Source organism: Protobothrops mucrosquamatus, unplaced genomic scaffold, assembly GCF_001527695.2.
Source record: "Protobothrops mucrosquamatus isolate PMUCROS unplaced genomic scaffold, P.Mucros_1.0 scaffold326, whole genome shotgun sequence".
Classification (NCBI taxonomy): Eukaryota; Metazoa; Chordata; class Lepidosauria; order Squamata; family Viperidae; genus Protobothrops; species Protobothrops mucrosquamatus.
The window spans coordinates 150282-176847 of NW_015386665.1; the positions used below are offsets into that span (position 1 = coordinate 150282).

At 36.2% G+C, this 26566-nt stretch overlaps 1 protein-coding gene across 1 annotated transcript in view; it reads right to left on the reverse strand.

The window, feature by feature from the left end:
* Positions 1–26566, reverse strand: part of SHTN1 (shootin 1) — an 85052-nt gene that overhangs the window by 41280 nt on the left and 17206 nt on the right. The window contains exons 2-7 of the mRNA XM_015815218.1: positions 25173–25225; positions 18366–18426; positions 9417–9511; positions 5873–6041; positions 3722–3819; positions 2578–2659 (exon numbers count right to left, since the gene is read on the reverse strand). Coding sequence (XP_015670704.1) covers positions 2578–2659; positions 3722–3819; positions 5873–6041; positions 9417–9511; positions 18366–18426; positions 25173–25225 — 558 coding nt within the window. The remainder of the gene's footprint in view (positions 1–2577; positions 2660–3721; positions 3820–5872; positions 6042–9416; positions 9512–18365; positions 18427–25172; positions 25226–26566) is intronic.

Here is a 26566-nt window from a genome sequence, read left to right on the forward strand (position 1 = left end):
AACTGTAGGCTCTGGAACCCAACCTTTCAATTCCCATAGACTCAACAAATTGTCCATTATGTTGAAATGAAACCTTTGTGAAAGATTAGGGCACCTGTATCCATGATAGGACAGGAGAGTAACATTTTACTTCTCTTTTGACTGGAAGAATAAAATCTCCTGAAGTTATCATGAAGTAAGCTATTAATTCTGAATACTTTGGGAATTAGAACTGTTCCAAAATCATTAAATATTAACAGCCTTATTTAAGCCTGGTGAGTTAATGTGAATATGGTTTTAATTAAATCATTAACTATCATTCAGTAATCTGAATACTAGTCATCATAGAATTCAGATTACATTTTATATTTCCCATTTCAGTTATAAATAAATATTGATGGGTTTTTTGAATAGAATATTTTATGATCCAAGGTTATAAATATATCAAGGTCTTCAAAGGACATCAAGGAGCAATTGGCACACTAAGTCATCCCGATCTTTCTTGTTTAGATTCTTACATTTCTTGAATAAATTCTAATAGACAGCAACTGTTTGACCGTCTTAGATTCTTACAGTTCCTACATGTAAGTATACTTTATGAGACAGAGTCTAGACCAGGGGTCCTCAACCTTGGCCACTTTAGAACTTGTGGACTTCAACTCCCAGAATTCCTCAGCCAGCTTTGCTGGCTGAGGAATTCTGGGAGTTGAAGTCCACAAGTCTTAAAGTGGCCAAGGTTGAGGACCCCTGGTCTAGAAGATTATTGTTTCCTTCCACCTAACATGTGGCAGCAGGATCCGTGCAATCATTATGCAACTATACTATACACTGTGTGATCCAAAGTGGGAATTTAGAAACATTTGCAGTGATAAAAAGTTTCTTCCAGGCAATCGGGGGAACTTTTAGAAATTGACATTATTCTGTTTTATACTGTCTTGTCACGCAAATAGTGCAATAATACAGTTCACTTAGATGTATACCTGCAAATATGATTATGTGCACAAGATAGCCAGGAGCTCCTCACATACATTTCTATCTAAATCAACTGCATTGTTGCCAAAGATTTATAAACAGGTATGGAAGAAAACAAACAATCTTGCTAAATCACAGTTGGAATTGACTGGAATATCGGGGTGGGGATGGGGGGAAGCATACAGGCTGGTCAGCAATGCAAATCCTTCTGGACCTTGGTTCCTTTTGGTCATAGAAAAGTTAATGTAGATCCTACACTCTTTTACATTTCTGTCCCTCTTCTTGCTTGTCATATATGTATACCAGCCTTCATGGATTTGAAAATATCTTGTGATTATCCAGTACAGGTAGTCCTCAACTTACAACCACAATTTGGACTAGATTTTCGCTAAGCGATACCATTGTTAAGCAAATCATCATATGACCAGGCCCAATTTTACAGCCATTTTTACTGTGATAGTTAAAAAAAATCATGTGGTTATTAAGGAAATCACATGGTCATTAAACAAATTTGGCTTTCCCAATTGACATTGCTTGTCAGAAACTGGCTAGGAAGGTCACAAATCACAATCACGACTGCAGGACACCACAACTGGTCATAAATATGAGCTGGTTGCCAAGCGCCTGAATTGGTGTCACATGATCCTGGGAGTGGTGTAACAGTCATAACTTCAGGAGCAGGTCATAAATCACTTTTATTGAAGCTATCATAACCTTGAACCATTCTTAAACAAATTACATTTTAATCTAGCCAGGTGAGCAATCTCAGGCCAAATAATTAATTTACAGTCTGATGTGTTGCATGAATCCTGAAAATTGTGCTCCCATGGTTATAATAAATATGGCTAACTGTATGGTGTGAACACAGCCACTATTAAATTGAGTACTATACTGATAGGATTGTTTGAGGATGGGTAGAATTGCAAAGTACATTCAGAGAGTCAATGCTTTCTGGAAAGTGACTACTACTTATCTCTAACCAAGAACAGCTTTTATCTCAAGGCATGTCCCTGCACCAATTTACCATAACAACTTAACAGTAAACATATGAAAGTGCATCTTTTTTTCTCCGGCATTCACAAGAAAGCAGAAAATGTAAGGATGCAATTTTCATCTTCTAGTTAAAATAAGCGAAATCTGGTGAGAAGTTGCCTGGATTTTCTGGCTGATTCTGATCAACCTCTTATACATTCTCTATAATGTAAGGATGATTGGTCAGTTTTATAGCTACAATGCTTATTACAATATCCACAGGAATGTGGCAGTAACTTATTGTGCTATAATCCTTGTCTCAGACAAGGATCTAGAAGTTCTTATCAAGTGGATCAAAACCTGACAAGTGGCCATCTGATAACTGTAGCTTCTAAGATCAGATAGCAGAAATGTGGAAATTTGCAATAAATATATCTAATTTTATTATTTATTCATAGGTACACATATTAATAGAATTTCCATTAAAAGACTAAGATATGCAGGGCTAATAGAATCTATGCAGTAGATTCACAGATCTGTCCTTGGATCTCTGTTTCATCAGTTATTTATCTGTCCATCTGTCTACTCATCAGTACAACAACACAGCTATTAAAATATTACCATTAAGAGTTCTAGAGAAGCATACATACGTACTTCGATTACATTTTTCCAACACCTTGTGATGTTTTTGAACTTCAGATGCTAGAACTGCATTTTGTTCCTTTAGTTTATTTATCTGAAAAACAGTTGAGCCAAATAATGAGATTATCAGAGAAACTAAAACACTAATAATGATGCTATGAACATTGCAAGAAGTTTAGCTTTAAATCTATCTAGTTTTCAATCTAATTTTCAATTTTAAGTGAATAACTGCAACCAGGGAGTGTACCAATATTCTTAGTTATTTCACTGATGTATTAGTTTCTGTACCAAGTTGCAAACACCTGCTGGATTTCCAGCTAAAGAAGCAATCTGAAACAACCTTTTCCCATTTACTTCCTATTACCTTGGGTCAAGATTATAGCCAAATGGTATTAAAACAGTTAGAATGCTTTAAATGCTATATTAAATGGAACATGCCTTGAGAGGTAGCAATTAAATACTTTGCAGCTCATGGAGAGCAAAGCCCTTGCTTATGAAGAATTAGATTTAGCTAGCAAGACAGCTTACAAAGGGACAGGATATTATTAAGATGTATAGTTTAAAATTCTTACTTTAGCTTTGACTAGCATAATATCTACCATAAAAATCACAGCTCCCAATCTCAGCAACTGAGAATAGTCTATTCTCTTATAGAGTGGGTCACTTTTCATGAGATGGACGACTGTATAAATTTGATTAATAAATAAATAACAAACACCAGGTAGCAAAGCCCTGACCATGTATCGATAGTCCTCAACTTATAAATCTTCATTTAACAATGGTTCTAAGTTACAACAGGCTTGGGAAAAAAGCCCAACCTCACACTTACAACCATCCCATTACCCCTTTAGTCACATAATCACAAATCGAACACTTGGCAACCAGCTTGCATTTACAGCCAATTGCAGTGGTTTGCAGTCATGTAACTGTGATTTCTAAACTTGCTGGACATTTTCTGACAAAAAAAAAAGCCAATTAGTGAAGATGGATCTGCTTAATGACCACATTAAAAACAGTCATAAAATTGCATCTGGTCACAGGATGACTTACTCTACAATCTCACTGACTTACAATGGAAAAGACCTACCAGTTGTTGTGGTCATAAGTCAAAGGCTGCCTATACAGTGGTTCTCAGCTATCTTGCTGAAATACTTACTTCTGCTATCCCTTCCATAAATGTGCTCTTCACATTTTCCAGCTCAATGACAGCAGTCTTCTTCTCCTCTTGAAGTGAGATAATTTGATCTCGCAGATCTTCATTTTCAAGAACAGCAGCAGTAGTTCATTTTTCATTTTAAGACAAAAAAAGGAACACGGTAAGTGTAGAAAAGCTGAAGAATAAGGCATTCACTGTTTCTTGAATTATTAAGAATGCAGAGGTTTCACATGTCGATGTTCTCACAAACAGTAATGGTTAACTAGCCCTTACGTCTGAGTTTGAGTTTCATCCTGGAGATTTTCAACTCTGAAAGGGATGATATGTTCTCAACTCATCTATACAAGTTATCTCTCAGTTCTAGAGAAAGCTTCTTTTTAAAGAAGACACAAAAATTATTTGCTTATTCAGCAATTCTAATAGCTGTCATCTCATTTTCTATTATCTTATTTCATCGTTCTCAATAATAGAGCAGAAAACCATAACTAGAAATCACTACCTAAAGAGATTAGCATTCAAAATTAAACAGCTGCATGCCATTTAGCACTACAAAATAATATTAAACTACTACATTTTAATATAATTAAGATTTAAATATTCCCAAATCACATAACCCTGAGCAATATACAGTTATTATGAAAGTATATAAACCTTTCAGGAAAACATTAAAAATCAATATAACCTCCCCAAATCCATACCATTCAAGCAAGCAGCAAAACTAAACAAAAGTAATTTTAAAATTGCAACTTTAAAAAACTGGACTAGTTTCAAATTAATCAGTATAATCAGAATTATCAGAAACTGTTCATAAACATCAATTTTATAGCAGAGAAAAAGCGGGAAAAGAAACTCTAGTTTTCCTAGAGTTCCTGAATAGATGTCAATACATAGTTTAATTCAGCATGCTATAAACTGTATTGGAATTTCTTCATTAAATACATTGTTTGATACAGTATTATAATCTCCATTTTATGGAAGACTGGTCTGCAAAAGCAGTATACAGTCTGAAACGATGAGTCTCTGGACGAGGTTTGGTTTAAGTCAGTAAACTGACTTGATTTAAGCCTACAATTGAACTGCAGAGATTATGCTATGCTATTTAATCTAATTCAAATGGCTTCATCTCCCACTCCTGAGTTAAAGAGTGATCCAGACAATGGTCAGCCAGTCCAAAACAATGCATCTGAATTTCTGCTGTCCCATTGGTAAGTCCTATTATGTTCTTGCTGCTTCTGTTTCAAGTTTAGTGGCTAATGGTCTTGTTTTGATTTGTGAGCTTGTCACTTACTCTAGGCAAGCTGCTATCCTTTTTCAACACAGTACTTCCACTAATTAGGGTCCTGCATTAGGAATGGGGAGGCTCCATCTTCAGAAGTCTATTTAGTGTTCTAATTTCTTTAGGTGGTTTGTCTGATTCCTTACACCACGTCTTTCTGCAGAAGCTGGAGACTTCATCAAAATGTTGCACAAAAATGCACATTCCAAAATTTTGATGAAACAAACACTGCCTGTTAAGTATTTGCCTGAATACTTAACACAATACTTAACACAATTACAAAGGGGGTACAGTTTCATCATTCCCCTAGTGATTCCCTGTGGGTGTGCCTGAGTCTTACGCTTTATATCCCAAGTTAAATAATATGGAATCAAGAAACATGGGAAGGCATCACCATAGAAATCCACTCTTAGAGGGGAATGAGGGAAATTCCATCATAAATTAGCAAGTAGCTATTATACATCTGAACTGAACTGAGAATTGAACCTAACTACTAGACAATGAGGCCTATTTATGGGGAGTGAAACCACTGAAGGCAACTTCAACATCTCTTATCATTTTGGGGACATTACAGTGAGGAAAAGAAGTGCACTTGATAAGTGCTGGCTAAAAGGCATATAAGTGGTATAATTAGATGCATATACAGTACATTTCTCACAGTATAATAGTCTTATATTTCTGGTGGCTGTCAGCTGAATTGGGGTTCACTTGCCATTATTCCTAGAGAGCAGAGCAACTGGCCATTCTAATGAGGAATTAGAGGGGTTGAAATCCAACACATCTGGAAATAGTTAGATTGGGGAAGGGTATCTATTACAATGAAACTGGATCTTCATGTTCACTTTTTTCACTCTAATCTTCAGAAAAACACTCACCTTTTATTATCTGCTGGCATCCCATTGAGTCACAGGCTCCAGGGCTCCCTTCTGTGTCCGTACATGATTCTCCATCATCAATGTTAATTTCTTCAGTAATGATGTCTGGTCCCAGTTTTGCCATATACAACATGCTGATTCTTTTCAGAGTCTTGTTCTCTTTGTTCAGCTACAAAATGTCAATTATATATTCTGTGGCTATGAATTCCTTAAATATTTGTTTTTCCTTTTGAAGGAAAAATAAATATGTCTGATGCCTATAAGGTCACCAGTGAGTTTGGCTGAAGAGAACAAAATTAATGGATTTTCCATTATCCACACTTAAATTAGGGAATTCCTTTTGCTAGAAAGATTACTGACGCCTTCTAGCATAGCATGTTAATAATTGTGATCTATAAAACCTCTTTATTTAAGAAGGCTTTTGTTTAGTATTTAATATAATTTATCTCCCTTACCTATTTCATTTTGTGATTTTATTTTAGTGCTGGCTATACTGAATGATGCATGAGCAGCAAAAGAGAAGAGGACAAAGGGTCATATAAATATAATAAGATTGGCATTTCTTCAGACATCAATTTCAATGTAATAGAGCAAACATCGGCACTTTTTCAGGCTAAGATTCTACCTGGTTATTGTGCTGCATCTGAGGAGTAAGATTCCCCAATGTGGGTGAGGCTATTAAAAAATTAAATGTTATTTATTTAATTTAAATGTAAGCTTAATTAAATTACTATTAATGTCATATTAACATATAATTTATGTATTTAATATTTTGTGCTATCGTACTAAAAAGGATAATTCAGCACTTTTATAGAAATTTTGAGGGCTTTATTCAAGATCCTGAGAAATGATTTAAACTAACTTGCAACTTTATAAAATTTTATAACTTTATAGTTTAAGTTGCAAGAGAAATGGGTTAAGAAGGTCCCTTTAGGATATCTTGTTAGCTGTTACTTCTAAGGATATGGGAAGAAAGTGCATGATATGGCTATAACTGGGAACTCTAGCCCCTCTCCAGAATTCAAGCATTTATGAAGGTCCAATAAGTACACAACAGTTCTTCCCTTTTGCAAAGATACACACTGACTTTGATCATCCATGAATATACTGTGGCTTTCTACAGGGAATTCACAGAGTTCTAAACTTTGTACTCTAAGGCTTAAGCTCAGATGAAAACTTTTGAATGAAGGCCAGTGCTTTTAGTTATACATATTTAATTGAATTCAATGATACATGGTCATCAAGTTTGGTGAGTTCTACACTTTAATGGATTAAGTTACAGCTGCACACAGCAAGCCACTTTCTCATCCTTTTCCTAAGATGGCACAACAGATAATTTAATCTAAAGATTTTTGCTCTTTGCTTCAATAGACAGAAAGAAAAAGGGGTACAAAAATGAATCATAAAATCAAAGAGGAAGAAAAAAGAAACGGGATAAAACCTTGTAATGTACACAAACAACAGCTCCATTTCTAATTACCTTGATGACTCAGAGTAATATTGATCAATTTTTTTTTATCATGTCTTGTCAATAGAAATTCAGTTCATAAGTAGAAAGTACTCATAAACAATTCAAGTTTGTAAATTTGGAATAACACTCTTTTCTGATGAAAAAAAATTAGCCTTTTTTGCTATGACTCATACTCAATAGGTAGAAGTATAAATAGTTCTTCATACAGTAATAGATTTCAAACTCTGGGAGTAACATTCAGAAACACATTCATACTTTTAAACTATTAATTTTCCAAGCTATATTGACAAGTATATGAAGTAAATGAGCCTAACATATGGCTGCATTGCAGGGAGAAAAATACCTCCCCCAGAAAAATAACTGACAGCTTCTCTTGGTTGTAAAATTGGAAGCACATCAAGCACAACTGACTACAAAATGAAATATATAGATGAACATAATTGCCAGCATTGTTTTTCAACAAGAACTATGCTGTTGTTGGATTTGAAACAAAAACATTTTTAAAATGCAGGCATCAAGTTTTTCAAATTAAGAGCAGGCCTTGATATATTACTTCTGCGCCATTTGAAACCTTACCAAATTCTTAATTCAAATACAATTTACTGTTCTAATTAAAGCAGGTATAGATTTTATTTTTTTATAGTTTTTAAAAAACAAGGCAAGATGAAAAAGACAGATCTGCAAAAAGGAATCCATTTTGAGAGGAGCACAATAAAACATAGCAGAGAACAGCAAAGCCAAATCATCGTACTTACTTACATACCCTCACAGAGTGATCATTGTTACACCAGCCAGAGGGTTATTTTAGTGTGTATCATTACATAAAAAGAATGGAAAGAAAAAAATCCATACATTCATGTTCATACTGTTAAGTTCTCATTTTATAAATCCTTATATAGTATCATCATGCAAACAATCAAGTAAATACCTATACAAAGTACACTATTAGTGCACCTACATTTTAAAAAATACTACTGTGGAATTTCTGCTCTATCTGAAGTAGTAGTTTGGGTAGGGGGGAAATTCAAAAATGCACCTGCGCACACCCACAGTCACAGTCACAGCAACACACAGAATCATGGACCAGCCAACATTGCTAATGAAATTTGGTCCAAAATTGCTTCAATCTATTTTCTGATGATGAAGTGGTTGGTATGTGTTTTTCACAACTAAAAAAAACTCCAAAGAGATAAAAACATTCTTTAATAATAATGATGCACTTCTGATGAGATGGAATATAGAAAATTATATACTTGGCAAATTCATCAACCTAGATGCAATCAACAGAGCAGTGCAGGTCACCTTTTGCTTGCTCCATAGTTTGCTTTCATAAACAATCACCTGAAATGTAATACTCTGCCTGACTTTTCCATTTGATTCAGACCCTGAAAACCTCATTATTCTTTTATGTCACAGACACTCAGTATATTTCTAAACTTGTTTATCTGTTAACCCAGATGCATAAAATACACATGGAGGAAGGTGTCAAAGAACATAAATATGAATATATTTATGAACATATTTATGAAGATATGAATACATATGCACATATTGGTAAAATAACAATTTTCTATTGTCCTTATATTTCTCTCCAATCCCCAGATATGAGCATCATATTTCAGGGTTGATTCATTCTAACATGCAACCCTAACACATAATAAACTATTCTCCATGAAAGGATTTTATCATGCACTAACTCTATAACCAACAACACCGAAAAGAATACTGGATATATCTGCATGTTCAATGGGACAATATTGACAATATTTTGCCCCAGTGCGTAGATATGCCACACTAAAGTATATATACGATATATTTATTCAGGAGGAAATCCCACATAAAATTTAACAGGATTTCTGCCAAGTAATGCACAAGCATTTACTGACCATAACCCCAAAATAACTCTGGACAGAACATTAGCCTCATTTTCTGCAGTAGATCTCATAGTTTTTCCACTGTACAGTGGGCAAGAAGGTACTGGCAAGGCAGTTGTGTGAGTCCATCATGACCAACCTATTACCTTAAGACTATGACTTCTGAACAGAGAATATAACATATAAAATTACTTCTTACCTTAGTAGCCAAAGCTTCTGCACTTTCACGACATGTCTTTTCAATCTCTAGGTGGTTCTGTATACAGCTGACTTCTTCAATAACCATATGAGAAACTAGAGAAAATCATAGGGCAAAACCCATGATTCATACAGTTTACTATGAGTCAAACCTTCTCCCTATATTGTTATTCAGAAGAACATCCTATGCTTATGAATATTTCTTAGACTATCACATGTTTTAGTATGTATATAATTGCTTTCCATGTATTATAGACACTACCATATGAAACATAATAAAATGATACATTTGGGAGATTATGAAACCACATTCTTGGTTTTCACTCAGGAAACCCTCCCCAGTACTCTGGTCACACAAAGGTATATCCTAATGTGCCATTTCATGTATCTGATGAAGTGAGTTGTTGCTCATAAAAGCGTATGTCTTTTGATAAAATTTGCCATCAGACTCTTTCTGATTTCTTTGTACTGTCTGTTTGTTGTTGTTTTTTTATTAGCTGGTATACTCTTTCTTGTTTCTCTCTCATTTTTGAACATATCAACGAAGACATTTTTGGTTCTTTTTAACATTCTTCCCCAACTACATCTCACTCTGCTATTTGGCCTTTCTCCATAGTGTAGTTGAAGAAGAATGTTAAAACTTTCTCTTTGGCTTTTATTTTCAATTTGTCACTAAGTGTTTTGGGCTGCCAGACTGACTTCTTTTTAAAAAAAATCTTTCAATTCCACATACAATATGGGGGGGGATCACAAGTTTATTTTACACCAATGTACTTGTGGCAAAGAAACAGCAAATTGCCAAGAAAGTTCTAATCCACCCTTGATATGTTTTATTCCAAGATTTCTTCCACTGACTCATTAACTCCTGTTTTTCCAGTCTCATCATTTTCTACTCTTCCTTAATCCAGAAGGCTGACCAACCTCTACTATCAGGAAGAAGTCACTTAGGAGCAATTGAGTCAATGGCTAGAGCCATTTCCACATTTAAAATTCTCTCAGTTGCCTATGGAAAAATGTTAACTCCTCATTCTCATAAGATTTAAATATTCTGATTCTGGAACCAGCAGAATTTAGATCTGTCAAAAGATTTATTTGGAATTTATCTCCATTCAGGTCTATTGGAATGCTTTATTAATCCTGTATATGGTATGTCCCTCAGGAGTGAGTGTATCCCATTCTCTCCAATTTAAATGTAAAACATTTCAACAGGTAAAATATCTAGTTGTAGGTCAATTTTCCTGCCCCAACATGTCACCCAGATTATACTATTTGAACATTATTATGTTAGGAAGAAGTGTACTTGCAGCAAGGATGCAATAATGCAGCTCAAATATCAGTTGTAGCCTGCTAGCATCTCTTCTGCAGCCTCAACGTATCCCATATCATTTAAATGTAGGTAAGGGGGATGTAGAAAGGTTTAGTCTTCTATAGACTTCAGACTCCTATTTCACTCTTTACAACTCCTGTATAACTTTCCTCCCTGCCCAAATGTATCCTGATTCTGCCCAATTTTACAGTGTAGTCTTTATATTCTAGATCAAGCCTAAGGAGTCTCTTGGGCCATTGGAAGTTGCAATGCCTATCTGTTTGTTATGTTCAAAATCAAGTCCTTTACAGCTCCATAGGTGTGGAGTAGTGCTGAAAACTGTGCCTTAAAAGCAACATGAGAACAATGATACGCTCCATAATTATTATTTATGCTTTGAGTTCTGTGAGCTTCTGGCACTGTACCATGACAGAGATGAAAGCAAACACACTTAATCCAAGGAGATGCGTTGTGCTTCAGCTAGGCCTGGAGCATTGCCACATGGCAGTTGTGTGTTGGGTAGAAAAGGTAAAACCAAAACTGGCCAAGCAAATTCTCTATGCTGGGATCATGTAATCAAAGAACACAGTGGCAAAAGAATTGGCACCAGCACCCATACTTTAAGAGGCTTATCTTCTATTAGGTCAACCCAGGCCATCCATTTTTGCTGTGTGCCATGAGCCAAGAATAGGAATAAGCAATGCATGCCATGCAGAGAAACTGTCAGCAAATGGGAAGAGTGTACAAAACACGAAAAAAAAAATGCCCCAAGTAGACGGCATTTTGCCGCATATTGCAAGAAAAAAATAAGTTACAAGCCAACTTGCTTCAGACTGCAATCATATTCCCAGGTACTTGGGAGCAAAATCTATTAAGTCATTGTAATTAACTTCTATGAGTTTAGTTGCATAGTGGCATTAAGGAAATTATTGCCTCTGAACTGAAAGTATAAAGCGACAACTTATGCTCAGAAAGTAAAGTGTTTTATTATACTTAACTTGACTACCATATTATACATATAAAATATGTACATGTAAAACATGCACCGGGGAAATGTGCAATGAAACCAGAATTAACTATTTCTGTATCACATTATGAAATTATGAAAAACTCTATAAACAGAACAAGAAACTATTGTTCACACGGCATATTGTTCTTACATATAAATCAATGACCAAAAAGAATGTATGTACCTTATTTGTTTTTAATCCAAGAAGGTTTTCTTATTTCTCATAGTTAGCTGAAATATCCTAGAAATAACTCACGGTTCATTTACGATTAGTTAACCTGCAATTATGATTAAATTTCCAAAGAGGAAAAAAAATCTTTAAAAATTAAATAGCAAGAAAAGGTGCCACTTTCTAAGATGTCCCGAGTTTTTCTTAGGTTGATATTAAAATTCATAAAGCAACACTAAGTGGCCAGAACCCTCTCCAACCTCAACATTTTTTCAGGGGTAATAATAATATGCAGCAAATGCAGGCCAACCAAAAACCACTTAACTAATTAGTAGTTGCAGTCACCGAGAAAACATGAATCAACACTGTTATTACAAGTGGCACATTTGAGTGGCATCTAATTATGACTTGATGAGCGTGATACTTGCATTATCAACATTACTCCCGCATCCCATCAGGGACTAAAAGCCGCTGATGGCATTGACTGCAAGAAACTCCCACTCAATGGCACTGCAGCACCCAACAATCTCCTTGGCAGGGGCACCGTCACTAAATGGCACGTTAAGCGTAATTACTGGCCGACATTGTAAATAAACAGGATTGGAAGTGAAAATTGTACCAAGTGCATAAGACACAATCTGACACATTGGAAGTGGCAGCCTTAATTGAGAGTTTCTTTGACTGTTCAAGATCATTTCAACTGCATTTCTCGGAGGACAGTGATTATAACTGTGGAGACAGACGGCATAATGGTATCAGCACTGCTGACAGAGCAGTGAATTAAATTGTATCTGCTGTTGTGTGAAAGCCTTGATGAGAAGTACAGATCCTTAGTGGTCTTATCATTATCACACAATGGTCATGTTGTCATCAACCTTTCTGGCTCCAATTGAAAAGAAATGATTGTGTGGTGAAGCGTCCCCCCTCCCTTACCACCACCTTCTATCTCTTGTGCTGAATAGAACCAATTTTCAGAGAGCTATGAAATCACGCTATAGGGCCTAAAATGCAGCTGCTTGGCATACAAACTGGGCCCCATTAAACAGGAATCAGGCACAATATGTGTTTATGCCGAGAGAACAAATAGAAGCTGAGCACAGGCCAAGTTTATTCACAGACACAAAGCCCATGTAGCTCTTCATCAATATAATTGCCTTTTATATTGTCATTTAAATAATGGCCTCCATTATTGCTGTAAAATCCTAATATTCCTGGCATTTATTGCCATGTTTACAAGACATGTCTTTTTTTTTTTAAGGAAGGTAGGGGAAAAAAAAGAATCAGAAAAAAAATGAAGAGGAAGATAAAAGAAACCTATGACATTTTACAAAAGCAAATACTACTTTTGAATTTTAAGTCTTAACTACTTGACATTTTCTGCCTGCTTTATGAATTGCCAGCATCATAACAAATACAAATAGGCCATAAAGTATTTGTGTATTTTTATACGTGATACTCATTCCCTTTCTTTTCACGGGAATTTGACTTATAATTAGAAAATGTTTGCCACTTAGGGTGATAGCCTAAGTTTAGGATCGTTTTGTAGATGGCATTTCATAAATGGCCTATATATAAACTAGGATAAACAAGAGCTGCGTAAATTCCTTTGACAACTCTGCAGTAGATGCAAGGTGCTTAGGCTTTTTTTAAAAAAATATTATTAACCCAACAAACAAACTATACTGACAGAGAGGTAGCATAACAGGCTGTGATACTGTTGTCATCGTTCTCAAGAAGCTATTCACAAGAGCTTTTCCACTCTCATTAGCTGTGTTTTGTTACCCTCAGACCCCACACTGGATCAATAAAAGTGTGGTCTCATAAGAGAAAATCTGGGTATTTGGCAAGATGGGTGAGTTTTTCACATATACAGTATATCCCTTATGCCAGAGGAAGTCAACATCATACCTATTTTAAATCTGGTGATGTCTGATTTTATATCACCAGATTTAAAAGGGGACACTGAAGCTCAAGAACTCTGCAATCCTGGGCTTTCAATCCATAAGCAAATAGGGTTTTTCTGATAGGAGACATGGGTGGGATTTCTCCTCCTCTCTAACTGCATATCAAAAAGTATAAAAAAGAATAGGTGCAAAAGGTAAACAAAACAAGACAAAGGTTTCTTTTCATTATAACCCCTTGAAAGAAAAATGTCATCCAGATTTATTTATTTTTTTTTAAAAAAAGAGCTCTTAGTTTCTGCTAACAAGAAAAAAATGTTCTCTTTCTGGCTATTGGAGCAGAATTCTGGATGTTTTAAAAATAGGGAAGCCATTAAGCTGATAATGGATGCAAGAAAGCAAAAGCAAAAGCAAATAAAATGGTTGTAATCAGTAATATATAAATTTTAATTAACTGTATCTATAATGTTTATGCTAGGTCTTTTGGAAATAAATTACTTTTTCTCAGTCAAAGAAAGATTAATGGAGTTTAAAGAAACATTATGCTAGATCAATTATGCCAATTGTGAGTCATGGGAGATTAAGAAGTTAGCAAAATGGAAGTAACTCCTTGACAAGAAAATGCCAAAGGAATAAATGAACAGAACTTTAAGAGGATGAGCTGTGCCCTGTAAAAACATCAGACAGATTTTCGGTCAGTTTTAGAGATCTTAGAGCAAAGTTTCCCAACCTTTTGGTGTTGGCAGCTCGGAACAGGGGGAGGGGGGAAAGGATGGTTTTGTGGGAGGGGTAAACACATGTGCACATGCGCACGAACACCTGTTGCTCACGTGAGTTGAGTTGCAAGCGTCTGTGACTCTTATGGCGACGCTCACATACATGCACGCATACACACACGCACTGGCCAACCACTGACGCAGCCCGGTGGCCAATAGGCTGCAGCCAGTAAGTAGGCTGCAGCCCACAGGTTGGAGACCCATCTTAGAAAATGAATTAGTACATAGTTTGACTTTGCAGATACAAACAGATTTGACTTTAATGCAGAAATCCACTACCACCTTTTACAAGTGTATAAGAGGCAAATGTTTGTAGATAAAATCCATTGTTGGGAGAACAAATTTTTTTGCAAACATTTACACATGTACAGGAGCTTTGGCTGGATATATATATATATAAACTTACTCTAGTTCAAACAGGGATTTTGAACATTTTTGAAAATTGTGCTACCAGTCCCATAGAAGGGAGACAATTATAAATCGGGAAGAAAGAAGGAATGTAACTAAAAGGGTTTAAGAAACGCTTGATTCATTATTTTTTTCTGCTATGAGAAAATAATTGGGAGTAGAATGGATTGTTTCATCCTTGCTCAGTGGCCCTGGAGCATGCAAATGCTGCCTGGAAGAGGCATTATATAGATGGCCAACTGGTACCAGAATGAGGTTAAAGTATACTGTTATGTCCTGGGCCTGCTGAGTGACTCAGCAGGTGCAGGAAGCTGCAGAAAGGCCCGGGGCAGACCACGTGGATGCCTGGGACCAGACAGGCTGTCTCCAGCCTATTGCACATGCGCAAGGCGGGAGAAATACATTGCATTGATTGGCTGACACTGTCCCTGCAAAGGGATATAAAAGGAATCCGTGCCATTTTGTTTTGGTTCTGTTGGAGATTCAATAAAGAGAAGACTGTTGTTACTCCTGCCTCATCTCAATGCCTACACATCGAACGAAACAGAACAAATACTACTTCTCAGTGTTATCCCAGTGGACTTTGTTGGCTCGCTCCCCTTCAAACCCAACATAAACCAATCCATATGTAACTGATTCGTAATGGTCAGCATCCCTTCCTTTTAAATTCTGATATATTTAAGCAGGCATGATGACAGTTCTGAAACAGGGTGTACCCTACACAAGCTGGAGATCTAAATCTACTAGCAGTAGTCCAACTTTATATATATAAAAAAAAGCACGTGATGGAAAATAAATACCCAAATGAGTCTATATGCAAAGGCCACAAATGGAAATTACAAAAGCCTTTATTGATTTGTTTGTTTGTTTGGTTTTTATTCTGCCTTTATTATTTCATAAATAACTGAAGGCAGCAAACATACCTAATAGTCCTTCTCCTCCTCTTTTCTATACACAACAACCCTGTGAGATGAGAAGGAGAGTGATTGGCCAGTCTCACCCAGCCAGCTTTCATGACTAAGATGGGACCAAAACTCAGAGTCTCCTGGTCATTATTTTTTTTAAACAAATTTTATTGGTTTTCCAGTTTTACATTAAGTATTTGGAAAGCAGTGTGTTGACTGGGTAATCAGTGGTTCAATAATGAAGTCTTTGGTACATATCTCAGGTTACATCATCAGAAAATCCTTCTCTATTTCCCTTAACATTTGCTATATCACATTTAGGCTAGTAGATTTCTAATTATAACAAACGTAGTTAAAACATTTATCAATATATTTTTTGCTTATACATATTCATGTCCTGTTTTAAGTTTTACATAATTTTTAATTTTTAATTACAATATTCCAATTTAACCTTTAATATCCATAGTGTTTGAGTTTCGGGTAATCCAAATTTCCTTTATTTCATTACATAAAAGTTATCATATCTAAAATATACATATTACTTACTTAAATATATTCTTATCTTATTTCATAAACATTTTCTATTTCTCATCCTAATACATCATCACTTACTAAAAGAGTGTCCTTTATTGTCTCAAGTCCATCATCTATATTATCTGGGCTAAACAATAGTTTGAAGCTAATTCCTAATCGTTAGTTTTCATTTCCCTTATAAGTCTAAATCCTAAATATTAAGCCAGTTAATCCCTTATTTTTTATCATTTAAGAACAATATTTGAATCCAATAATCATATTTCCCTTCATCTAAAAATCTCCCTTTAGCCCATTAGTTGAGACTTTAGGATTTTCTATCATGAATCAAAGGATCCCATTTTTAAAAAAAAATCTCTGGCTTTCTTTTTGTGCCAACCAGGCTTCCATACCAATGCCTTTAAATCATCAGATAAATCTCCCTTCATTCTTGTACATATTACTTGAACCAAGGGAGACGCTCTAGTTATCAGCTTTCCAGAAAGGCTGGCCTATTCATAGTCATTAGATTGTTGTCCTGGTGGCTCCTTCAATTCGGTTTGGTCTTCTTGTTCCTCAGGTTTCTTCTGGTTTAGGTAGAGAGTCACGTCCAGTTTTATGGTTGCTATTTGATTATCTAGATTTTCAATATGCTGTATTTGTTGGTCTTTAACAGCCTCCGTGTTGGTGTTGCTTTGTTCCACTTCTGTTGCTTTTTGAGTTGTAGGTTCTTTAGTTGCGGTCAGGGTTTGTCTGTCAAAATTTTCAGTAGATTGTATTTTTTGGTCTTTAAAGTCCTCTGTCTTGGTATTAATTTCTTCTGCTTCTATTGGTTTTTGAATTATAAGTTCTTTCGTTGAAATCAGAGTTTCATTCTGTAGGTTTAAGCTGGCGCTTTTGTCTTTCAGTCTGGATTTAATTATCTTCAAGAATTTTTCCAAGTATAAGTTTATAGTTAATTTGTTGCTGGTCTTCCTCCATTTCTAACACAGTTATAGATAGTCCTTTAGTGAAGGCTATTTCTTAAATGAAAGTTAGTAAATGTTCACCTCCACAATTCCTAAAAACCAATTTCACTGTCCATCTATTCTCCCAGCTTTTTATTTCTTTTAGATAATACCAAGGACAAATCTGGGCTGTAAGCAGATCTCTTTAACAAAAGTATTTACTTGCTATACCAGGCTTCACCACAAGATGTCCCTGACAGCATTTAAAATCTTTTTCAAAACCAGGGCTAGGTTTTTATCCAGATGAAGTTCTTTTTCATAGATAAGGTGACAGGTCCCCGTGAGAGTTGGAATTTTTGGATCCCCAGATGTCAAGGTAATATAAATCCAGTTACTTAATTGTATTTTTCAGGGCTTTATTTTCCCTACATAGTCAGGCGCCATCTTAGAGGGTGGGAAGAAGACATTCCCTTCCCTCTCTCCTCGCAGGGGGAAGAAATTTCAGAAGGCTTTTGACAGGAAAGTACTTGGGATACAAGAAAGTAAAGTCTCACCCAGTTCCTCTGTGGTGCTTTCAAAGTGCTTGGTTGTAAATTTGGCCTTGGCAGGTAGCAGCTTAATGATGGGCCATGTGGATGGCCGATCTTTTCCCCATTGGCCCGAAGAGCTGCCCCAGATCAAACAGAAGGATTGCCACCCTTCTGCGATCAAACAGGAGGTCCTCTTCATGCTCGTCGCCCCTCCAAGGTGACTTTCAACCCCTTTCAGGGTCCCCCAGCAGGAGAAAACCGTACGGCAGAGGGAGCGGTCGCCCAGAGCGTCCGCCAGCGCTGCGATCCAGAACCGGAAGCCTCCTGGTCATTATTAATTTGGGGTGTTCGGAGTAGATATTAAACTATGTGAACTACACAAAAAAACCCCTAGAAAAATATTGCCACTTCTCACAAAATAACCCTATTATATGTAAATAGTTGCAACTTTGGAAAGAGTAAATAGATTTTTGCTCATTTAAACCTTACCTTTATGCAGTTCTTCCAGCCGTTTGACCGCTTCATCTCTCTCTTGTCTGAATTTGTCACACTGGAAAAAACATGTTTTCATATTAAAAAGGATTACTTTCTCACAATTGACAGTAAATAGATAAAAACTAGGAGTTCGCTTAAAACTGCAAGAACAGCTTACAACTAAATGTGAAAGAAAAGTAGTGGATATTAGGGAAGAAACTAGCATGGGGGTTGCAAGGGAACAGCAGTTTCCAGGCTAGACAAAATTATTACATTAACGCTGATCACTGCCTTCCAAGGTCAACAAGGAAATGGTTAACTATGCACAGATTTGGAAATGCAAGATGAAAAAGTTAGATTTTTAATTCTGGAATCTGGACTTATATATATAGGCCCTGAATTGTATTTGCAGCAACAGGCAAATCTTGGAAATAGCTTCATTCTTGTCTATCCATGTAATTTTCTGTTACATAAGTGAAGTCCTGAATAGGATCTGAGATTCTGGCCATTTATGTATGCAAGTTCCAACCACACATAGCTAAGAGTGAATTTTTCCATTTAAACTTAATAACTCTATGTACGTTATAGCCCAAATTCTTTCACATTCAACATATATATAGTTTGAATAATTTTCACATGACAAGAAAGAGCAGCCTTTTGTATGTCTTTTATATTTACTTTTGTATTTTATCAACACAGTTCATAGGACAGGGGTACTTCTAGCAGAGAGTTCCATTAAAGGCAATACAGAGTTATTCCATCTTTTCTTTTCTCCCTTCCTCTCTTCCTCCCTTACTCCCTCCCTCCCTCCCTTCTATACAAAGAAAACTAGGGAAATATGAGAGAGTAATAACTAGGATGCTCTGTAATTCTATCAAGTAGACTGTCCCGATATACGACTGTACAGGCTGAAAAACCTCCAAGGATATAAAAACTATACCTATAATCTCATAACTAGTATCAGCTTAGTCTTCCATTGTTGCTCTTAGTTCTGTTTATAAGGGATGCCTGGGTTTGTTTGTTTGTTTTTATAAATATGTGGATTTAAGCTTGTTTTTAAAGGGAGTCCCTCTTGAGCTATCCTATTTTTCTCCATCTCAGATATAATCACTAACAATTTTGTCTTGCACTCTTAACATGCAATCAGATGATTTTTGTTTAAGAACTGCTTCTGTTTTACCTACCACCACTAATAAAAAAAATAGGTAATTGGCTCAGCACAGTGTTTCTCAACTTTGGCATCTTTAAGATGTATGGACTTCAACTCCTAGCATTCACCAGCTAGATGTGATCATGATCCCTATAAATTCATTAAATCAACTTGATGCAGGACATCCACAATGATATTCTTGGTGTATTTCTAAATATGAACAACCATAGTGGAAGGAACATGAACTGGATTATAAAAATAGTTATGGGAACATGGACAGAACACTTCACCTCATGCTACTTTCTTTGGAATACCATGCCTTCATTAAAAAAAATCACTTTCTGTGGCAGGTTGGGTGAAATTTTGAAAATAGTTATCCTCCATTCACCAGGGTTATCACCTCAATTTGACTCAGCTGTCCTGACTTCTCTTCCTTTAACCTCAGAAAAAAAAAATCCTGGCCAAACATCTCCCATATTCCACTGCACATACCTTTAAGCTGATAGCTCCACAACAATAACTTTATTTGATTAAAATTATAACTAAGACTCTTCCCGTTCACTCCAAATTTAACTGAAATTCTAGGAACCTGCACTTTTCTTTATAAAATAGAATGAGATACAATCTTGGAGAGAGGCTAGAATTAAAACATTTCATTCAGAACCCTAGTAAAATTTGTATGACGATGGAAATGCCTACCATTTTTGTTTAAAAAAACCCGCTTTGTATCTTAGAATAAAAATGAATGGTCAAGGCTATCAAATCTAAAGATGCCAGCTGCCATACATCCTACATAATATTCTTTCTTCAATCTTAACTCACATGCACAAAAACATCTACACAAAGCCAAATATGTTTGAATATGTATAAGTAAAAAATATATCTTGCATATTCATGTCAGGGATTCAAATTAATAACCTGAAAGGCATGGATACATAGACTGTTTTGTTGTAAATGAACAGTGGGTTGAATTTACTTAATGGGAAAAAGTCTGCAAAAATGTACTTTCATATAGCACCCTCTTTAGAAATAGATGGTTTCTATTAACAACAGAAGCTATCAAAATCCATACACAGTAAGGGAGGAAGAATTACAACCCCTGCTATAAAATAGATATAATTATTTCTTGCTTACTCTCTTAATATACAGCTTCATGTAAAATGTAATCCAGTTATCTCTTAAGCCATACTCCTCCTCTGCCTTTAGTCAAATCAAATCAACTCAAATCAATATTCATTACTGAAATAGATCAGCATAAGGCCTGGGGAAGGAATACAGTCAATAAAAGAAGACACGGATAAAAGATATAAAAGGGTGTAGGGAACATAAAAAGTTATATCAACGATATGGACTGAATGTAAATTATAGACCATAAGCTTCTAGGTTTTAAAGTACTCCATGGTGAAAAACTAAGGGCATTACTAAAAAAAAGCTATAAGGTTTGGCATTAACCATGAGGTAAATGGCATTGTATGAGTGCTCCTACACAGAACCAAAAAATACTGTATGTTGAGGCCCAATTTATGTGCAAAAGGAACAGGGAAATGCAAAATGCTGCCATGTGTCCCAGATACTGTATAATAGAATGAAGTTTGTATGGTTGTAAAAAAAGCATTGGAGGAAGATGTACTGTATTGCTTCTATGTGCCCCATTGTTACAAGGGCATTTTGTTCTGAGAAAGGATTCTTCCTGTATCATTCCCCAAGCACACTGGAAGGAGGGTGTGACATCATGTCAAAGTAACGGCCCTTGATGATCCCAAAGGTGGTTTTCAAAAGGCAATTGGACTTTGATTTTTTTCCCCTTTATGCTTACCGCTGAAGAACTGAAGAAGCTTCTTAAATAAGAAGCAAAATATTTTCAAGGAAGGAAACCAAGAAAGTCCAGTTGCCTTTTGAAAACCACTTTTAGGACAACTACAACCTGGATGATTGAGAATCTCCATAGACTTTTGGCCCTTGGTGAGTTGAGAATTCTAGTTGTGTTGGGTATGCCACAAGAAAGCAAATTACCTCGGATCTCAGGGAGAAATTGTAGGTCAGGCCAATGTTACATATTACTTATGCATTATATAGAAAGAGTTTTGATTGTAACCTAGAAGGGGAAAAATGTCGCAACTATCTGATTTCTACATAAATTGGAAATCAGTGTTTATAGTTGGGGGGAGGCAAAACCAAGGAGCTAAACATGGCCAGAGACATTGTAGCCTTCACCCTAGTGACACCTGTCCCCATTTGCAGGGTGGCACTGGAGATACAGCTAGTGACTTGAAGGATTGTTCTAAAGAATCTTGATTGTACAAACTCCAGAAGGCAAAATTGGAACAGGAACCCAAGTGAATACCATGAAAAAGCTATTCTGCTGGCTTGACTCCAAACATGTAATGTAATGGCCATCTTTTAAGGATGGTAGATGGGCTCCTCTGTGCAGTTTAAACTATGACGTTCTCGTTAGCTTTCTTGCTGATGGCAGAGTAGAGGAGTAAACTATTTGAAACAGGAAAACTATTCAATCTTATGGTCATCTAATTCTATAAATGAGTTTGAACCCTTTGAGCAAATGCCATAATTTTGGTTTTTTAGTAGTTAGTTCCGGCAAGTCTTCCTTGCAACACTGTCTTAGAGTTCCTAGTGCTGTTAAAAGGCCAATAAGATTTCTTGAAAATATTATTGTATTGTCTGCTACAGTTGGATGGAAAAGTGTGCCCAGCAAGTTCGGGGGGAGTGAAAGTCTGAGTTGTTGAGTTGGCCCTCCATGGAGTTAATATAAAAGTTGAATAATAGTGATGCCAGTATGTAGGCTTACTTGATGTCCTTGCAGGTTTCATTAGTACTAGCAAGAGGGCCCTGGAGGTTTCACCTTACTTTGAGCAACATGCCTTCATGTAGCATTCATATTAGGTACTAGCTGTACCTGGCCACGCGTTGCTGTGGCTCTCACTCACTCAGCCAACAGATGGCGCTGTTTTTTTAAAAAAGCATGTTTTTACCTGTCACAGGTATGACATCTATATAATGTAGGTATATAAAAACACGCGCTTATTCAAATGCAACGTTGTGTCAAAATTTCAAAGTAATCGGTGAAGACGTTTCGGAGATTTAAGATTTTGAACAAACGAACATTTACATTTTTATTTATATAGATAATAGGCACCAGACAACTGACATGGCCTACAGCTTCTCCCCCAGTTTGATGCATGTGATGGAATCCAATGCTGCTTTAAAATCTAAAAGCAGCATTGGAGAATCAGGCATTTTTCAATGAAGGACCAAAGTACTCATCTTTAGCCTACCTATCTTTTCAACAATCCTTTGGTTGCAAGACACCCAGTGTTTGGTTTTAAGATGGCCGGCCTTATAAATGTTTGAAGTAAATAAAAATAAATAAATAAATATCCCCCAAAACAGAATGATTCAATTATCATATTTCTTCAAAGTTTGCAATAACTTCATTGAAAACTATAGAAAAATCCATTTATTGCAAAACTGCGCCAAAATGAAAATACAGAACTATTACAAAAGAAATTTACACATTGATCGTGACACTGTAAAAAGCACACTTTTAATTGATTTCTTAGTAGTAGGGGCAGAAAACAGGGAAAAAAACTTCCTAACCCTAATTGGGGGATATTACAGATGAGATATCCATAGCTTTTTCTTCAAAACAGAAGTTTGAACCTTCAATGACAGAAAAAAACCCATAGTACTTGTTCTGAACAAGTCACACTTGCAATTTGAAATTGTTCAAAGCTAAACTGAATAAAATAAAATAAAAACCTACAGAAAAAAATCCAGTTATTGCAATGCATAGGTAACTGGATAGCATGAGATGTTATGCAGAACTCTTACAAAAGAAATGGACCAATTGATTAGGAAATGAAGCATTAAGAAAACTTAAAATGCAGATATACATAAGATAGACACAAGAGAAAAGCTATCTATTATGTAAACAATGTAAGTGGTACAATGCAATGCTTAGGGAGAAGTACTAGTGTGAAAACCTTGACAGAGGGGATAGTTCCGCCATCCTTAAAAAAAAGTAATGGTTCATCTTGTGAGAGAAAGAAGTTGGGGATTGCTGCCTGCTCTTTGTAAGGCAGTGAAGTTAGAGTAGTTGCAGACAAGCTTCCCTCTACTCTTTCTCCTCAGGCATTCATCCATTCTCTCAGAACTGCACTAATAGGCATTCAAGCTGGTGCTCCAGCTGCCTGGCTAATTGAGCCACACCCTGGTGTTTTCAAGGACATGCTGACACCCAGAAGCAGCTTCACCCCACCGTAATAGCAGCTATTACAAGCAAGCAAGGGGACATTCATTCAACTGCCAGGACCACAAGCCATGATGAGTAGCATATCCCACAGTCAGAGGGAATCCAATGAGTTTGGAGCTTTGCCTGGAGCTTGGCAGCAACTAGAAGAGAGCAACCATGCTGAGACAGCACCTCACCCCAATTCATGCAAGAATGTTTGGGAAAAGGCAAAAGCTGTACAGATAGTCCTCGACATACAACAGTTCATTTAGTAACCGTTCAAAGTTACAACGGCACTGAAAAAAGTGACTTCTGACCATTTTTCACAGTTACAACCTTTGTAGCATCCCCATGATCATGTGATCAAAATTCAGATGCTTGGCAACTAGTTCATACTTGTGACCATTACTGCGTCCCAAGCAAAGTCAATGGGGAAGACAAATTCACTTAGCAACCAAGTTACTAACTTATCGACCGCAGTAATTCACTTAACAACTATGGCAAGAAAGGTCATAAAATAGAGCAAAACTCACTGAAGAAATATCTCACTTAACAACATAAATTTTCAGCTCAATTGTGGTCGTAAGATGAGGACTACCTGTTTATGTTACTTTAAAGACTTTGAGTCTTTTGTTTGAGTTGAGTATTAACAGACTAAGTATTAAAGGACTAAGTATTAAGGACGTGTTTATGAGGCAACATCACCTTGAAAGCCTAGAAGGCTGGAGCTGACCCAGAGCAATAGGCAATTGTTGGAGAAGGTGTTTGTTGAAATAAAGTATTTTGTATAGATTTGTTATGCTGTGATGTGTTCAATACTTGGAGAACAACGAATCTTCATACAGCTCCTTCTCAAGAAGCCACCCCAGGCCTGCCCATTTTGGGCAATTTTTACCCTGTCTCCAACTCCCCGTTTTAGGGAAAATTGTTGAGAAGGTGATTGTCTTTCAGCTTTAGAGGACTTTGTACAAAGTGGATTGTTTGGACCCCACCCAGTTGGATGGGACAGAATATAGGACAGAATATGTGACTGAAATGGCATTATCACACTTGCAGATGACATCTGGAGGGATAAAGATTGTGCATCCATCCTTGCTTTCCTTGATCTTTTAGCTGCATCTCTGTATTAATTTGCTAGCCTACCTCTAATATTGGAGCTGCATTTTCTGCCCATAACTATATCTCCAAAAGAATAATTACATGATAAAAATAATAAACATATCAACAATATTCAGGAATAAATGTTGATAGTCAGGATGGTATGGAAATATTGCAAATGGTCCTTGATATGAATACCATTTGATGGCAGAAAGGATCTCATCAACTTTAGATAAAAGACAAAATATTCAGCAGGACGATCCATAAAAATCAGTCAACAACAAACATTCTGAAAATACTAAGTCATATGAAAATAAGTACCAACCTCATCTTTTGTTTTCTTATTTTGTTTTCTTAAATCTTCATATTCACCAATAGCTATAAAGACAAAGAGGAATAATAGCAATACATTTAGAAAAAATATATTTGTTTTTATAACTTCTGTTAAGATTTTACTACAGTGTTAGAGCAGTATATACACCCAAGATTCTTCACAATTTGTAAATAGAGGATCCAAAAAGCATCATAAAAATAAACGAAAAGAAATTTTAAAAGAAAATTAGAAGTTTATTTTTTAAAGAGTCACTCATGTTGGACATTATTTGTTGCTGTGTTTTCATAGTTGTCGGGCAAAATCTGACCAATGTGTGGGTAACAATGGTTCTATGGTCTGCTGGGAGAAAAGAGATATACCAATCACATCTGTTTGACAGTCCTTTTATGAGGGGTCTAATTACCACTGCATATATGTCCCTATTAAAATTACAGTTTAGTAGAACATGTCACACATTTTCTACAGTGTAGGAGCCCTGTGGGCAGAGGTATTCACAATAGGGAATCTTTCACTATCTACCATCAGGACTGCTGAAGACAATACATCAAACCTGAGGAAGATAAATACTCTGTGATATCTATAATTTATTAAGGAAGGGCAATAGCTGGTGTAGTAATGCAGGACAGCATCTGAGACTTACATTGTCTTTGTGCCATACTAATATCTTACTGGCATTTTGTAATCTGAGAAATCTCTTCTTTGGTAATATTTTTTTTTGGTTGACCATATCCATTATTTTACTATCTTACTGGGGCAGTGGAGAACATAAGAATAATATCCTTCACTTGACCAACATCCCATGGACAGAGATCTGGTTTGACAGGACACTTGCAAAATCTCCCTTTAAGATATGCTGAGAACATGGGTAGCTTTTGATACAATAAGACACAGCAAACTATTAGAAATCCTGAAATAAGGGGGACTAGATGACAAAGACATCCAAATAATAAAGAATCTGTATTGGCATGAGGTAGCAAATATGAGACTAGGCCAAAAATACTCAGTTGATGCAGAAATAAGAAGAGGGATCAGACAGGGATGTATTCTGTCTCCACTGTTGTTCAATATCTACTCTGAGTCAATCTTCAACAAGGCACTGGAGAACATCGATGCTGGCATCAAAGTAAACAGTGTTTGGATCAACAACTTAAGATATGCTGACGATACAGTTTTGCTTGCCAGTAAGCATGAAGACCTTCAGCTCCTCATCAACAGAGTCACAGAAATATCTGAAAAATATGGCTTGAAGCTTAACACCTCAAAAACCAAGATCATGGTCGTCAGCAAACAACCCGTTAATTTACCACCAATAAATTCAGAAGGAATACCACTAGAAAAAGTTGAAAGGATCACACACCTCGGTTCCAATTTACATGAAAACTGGG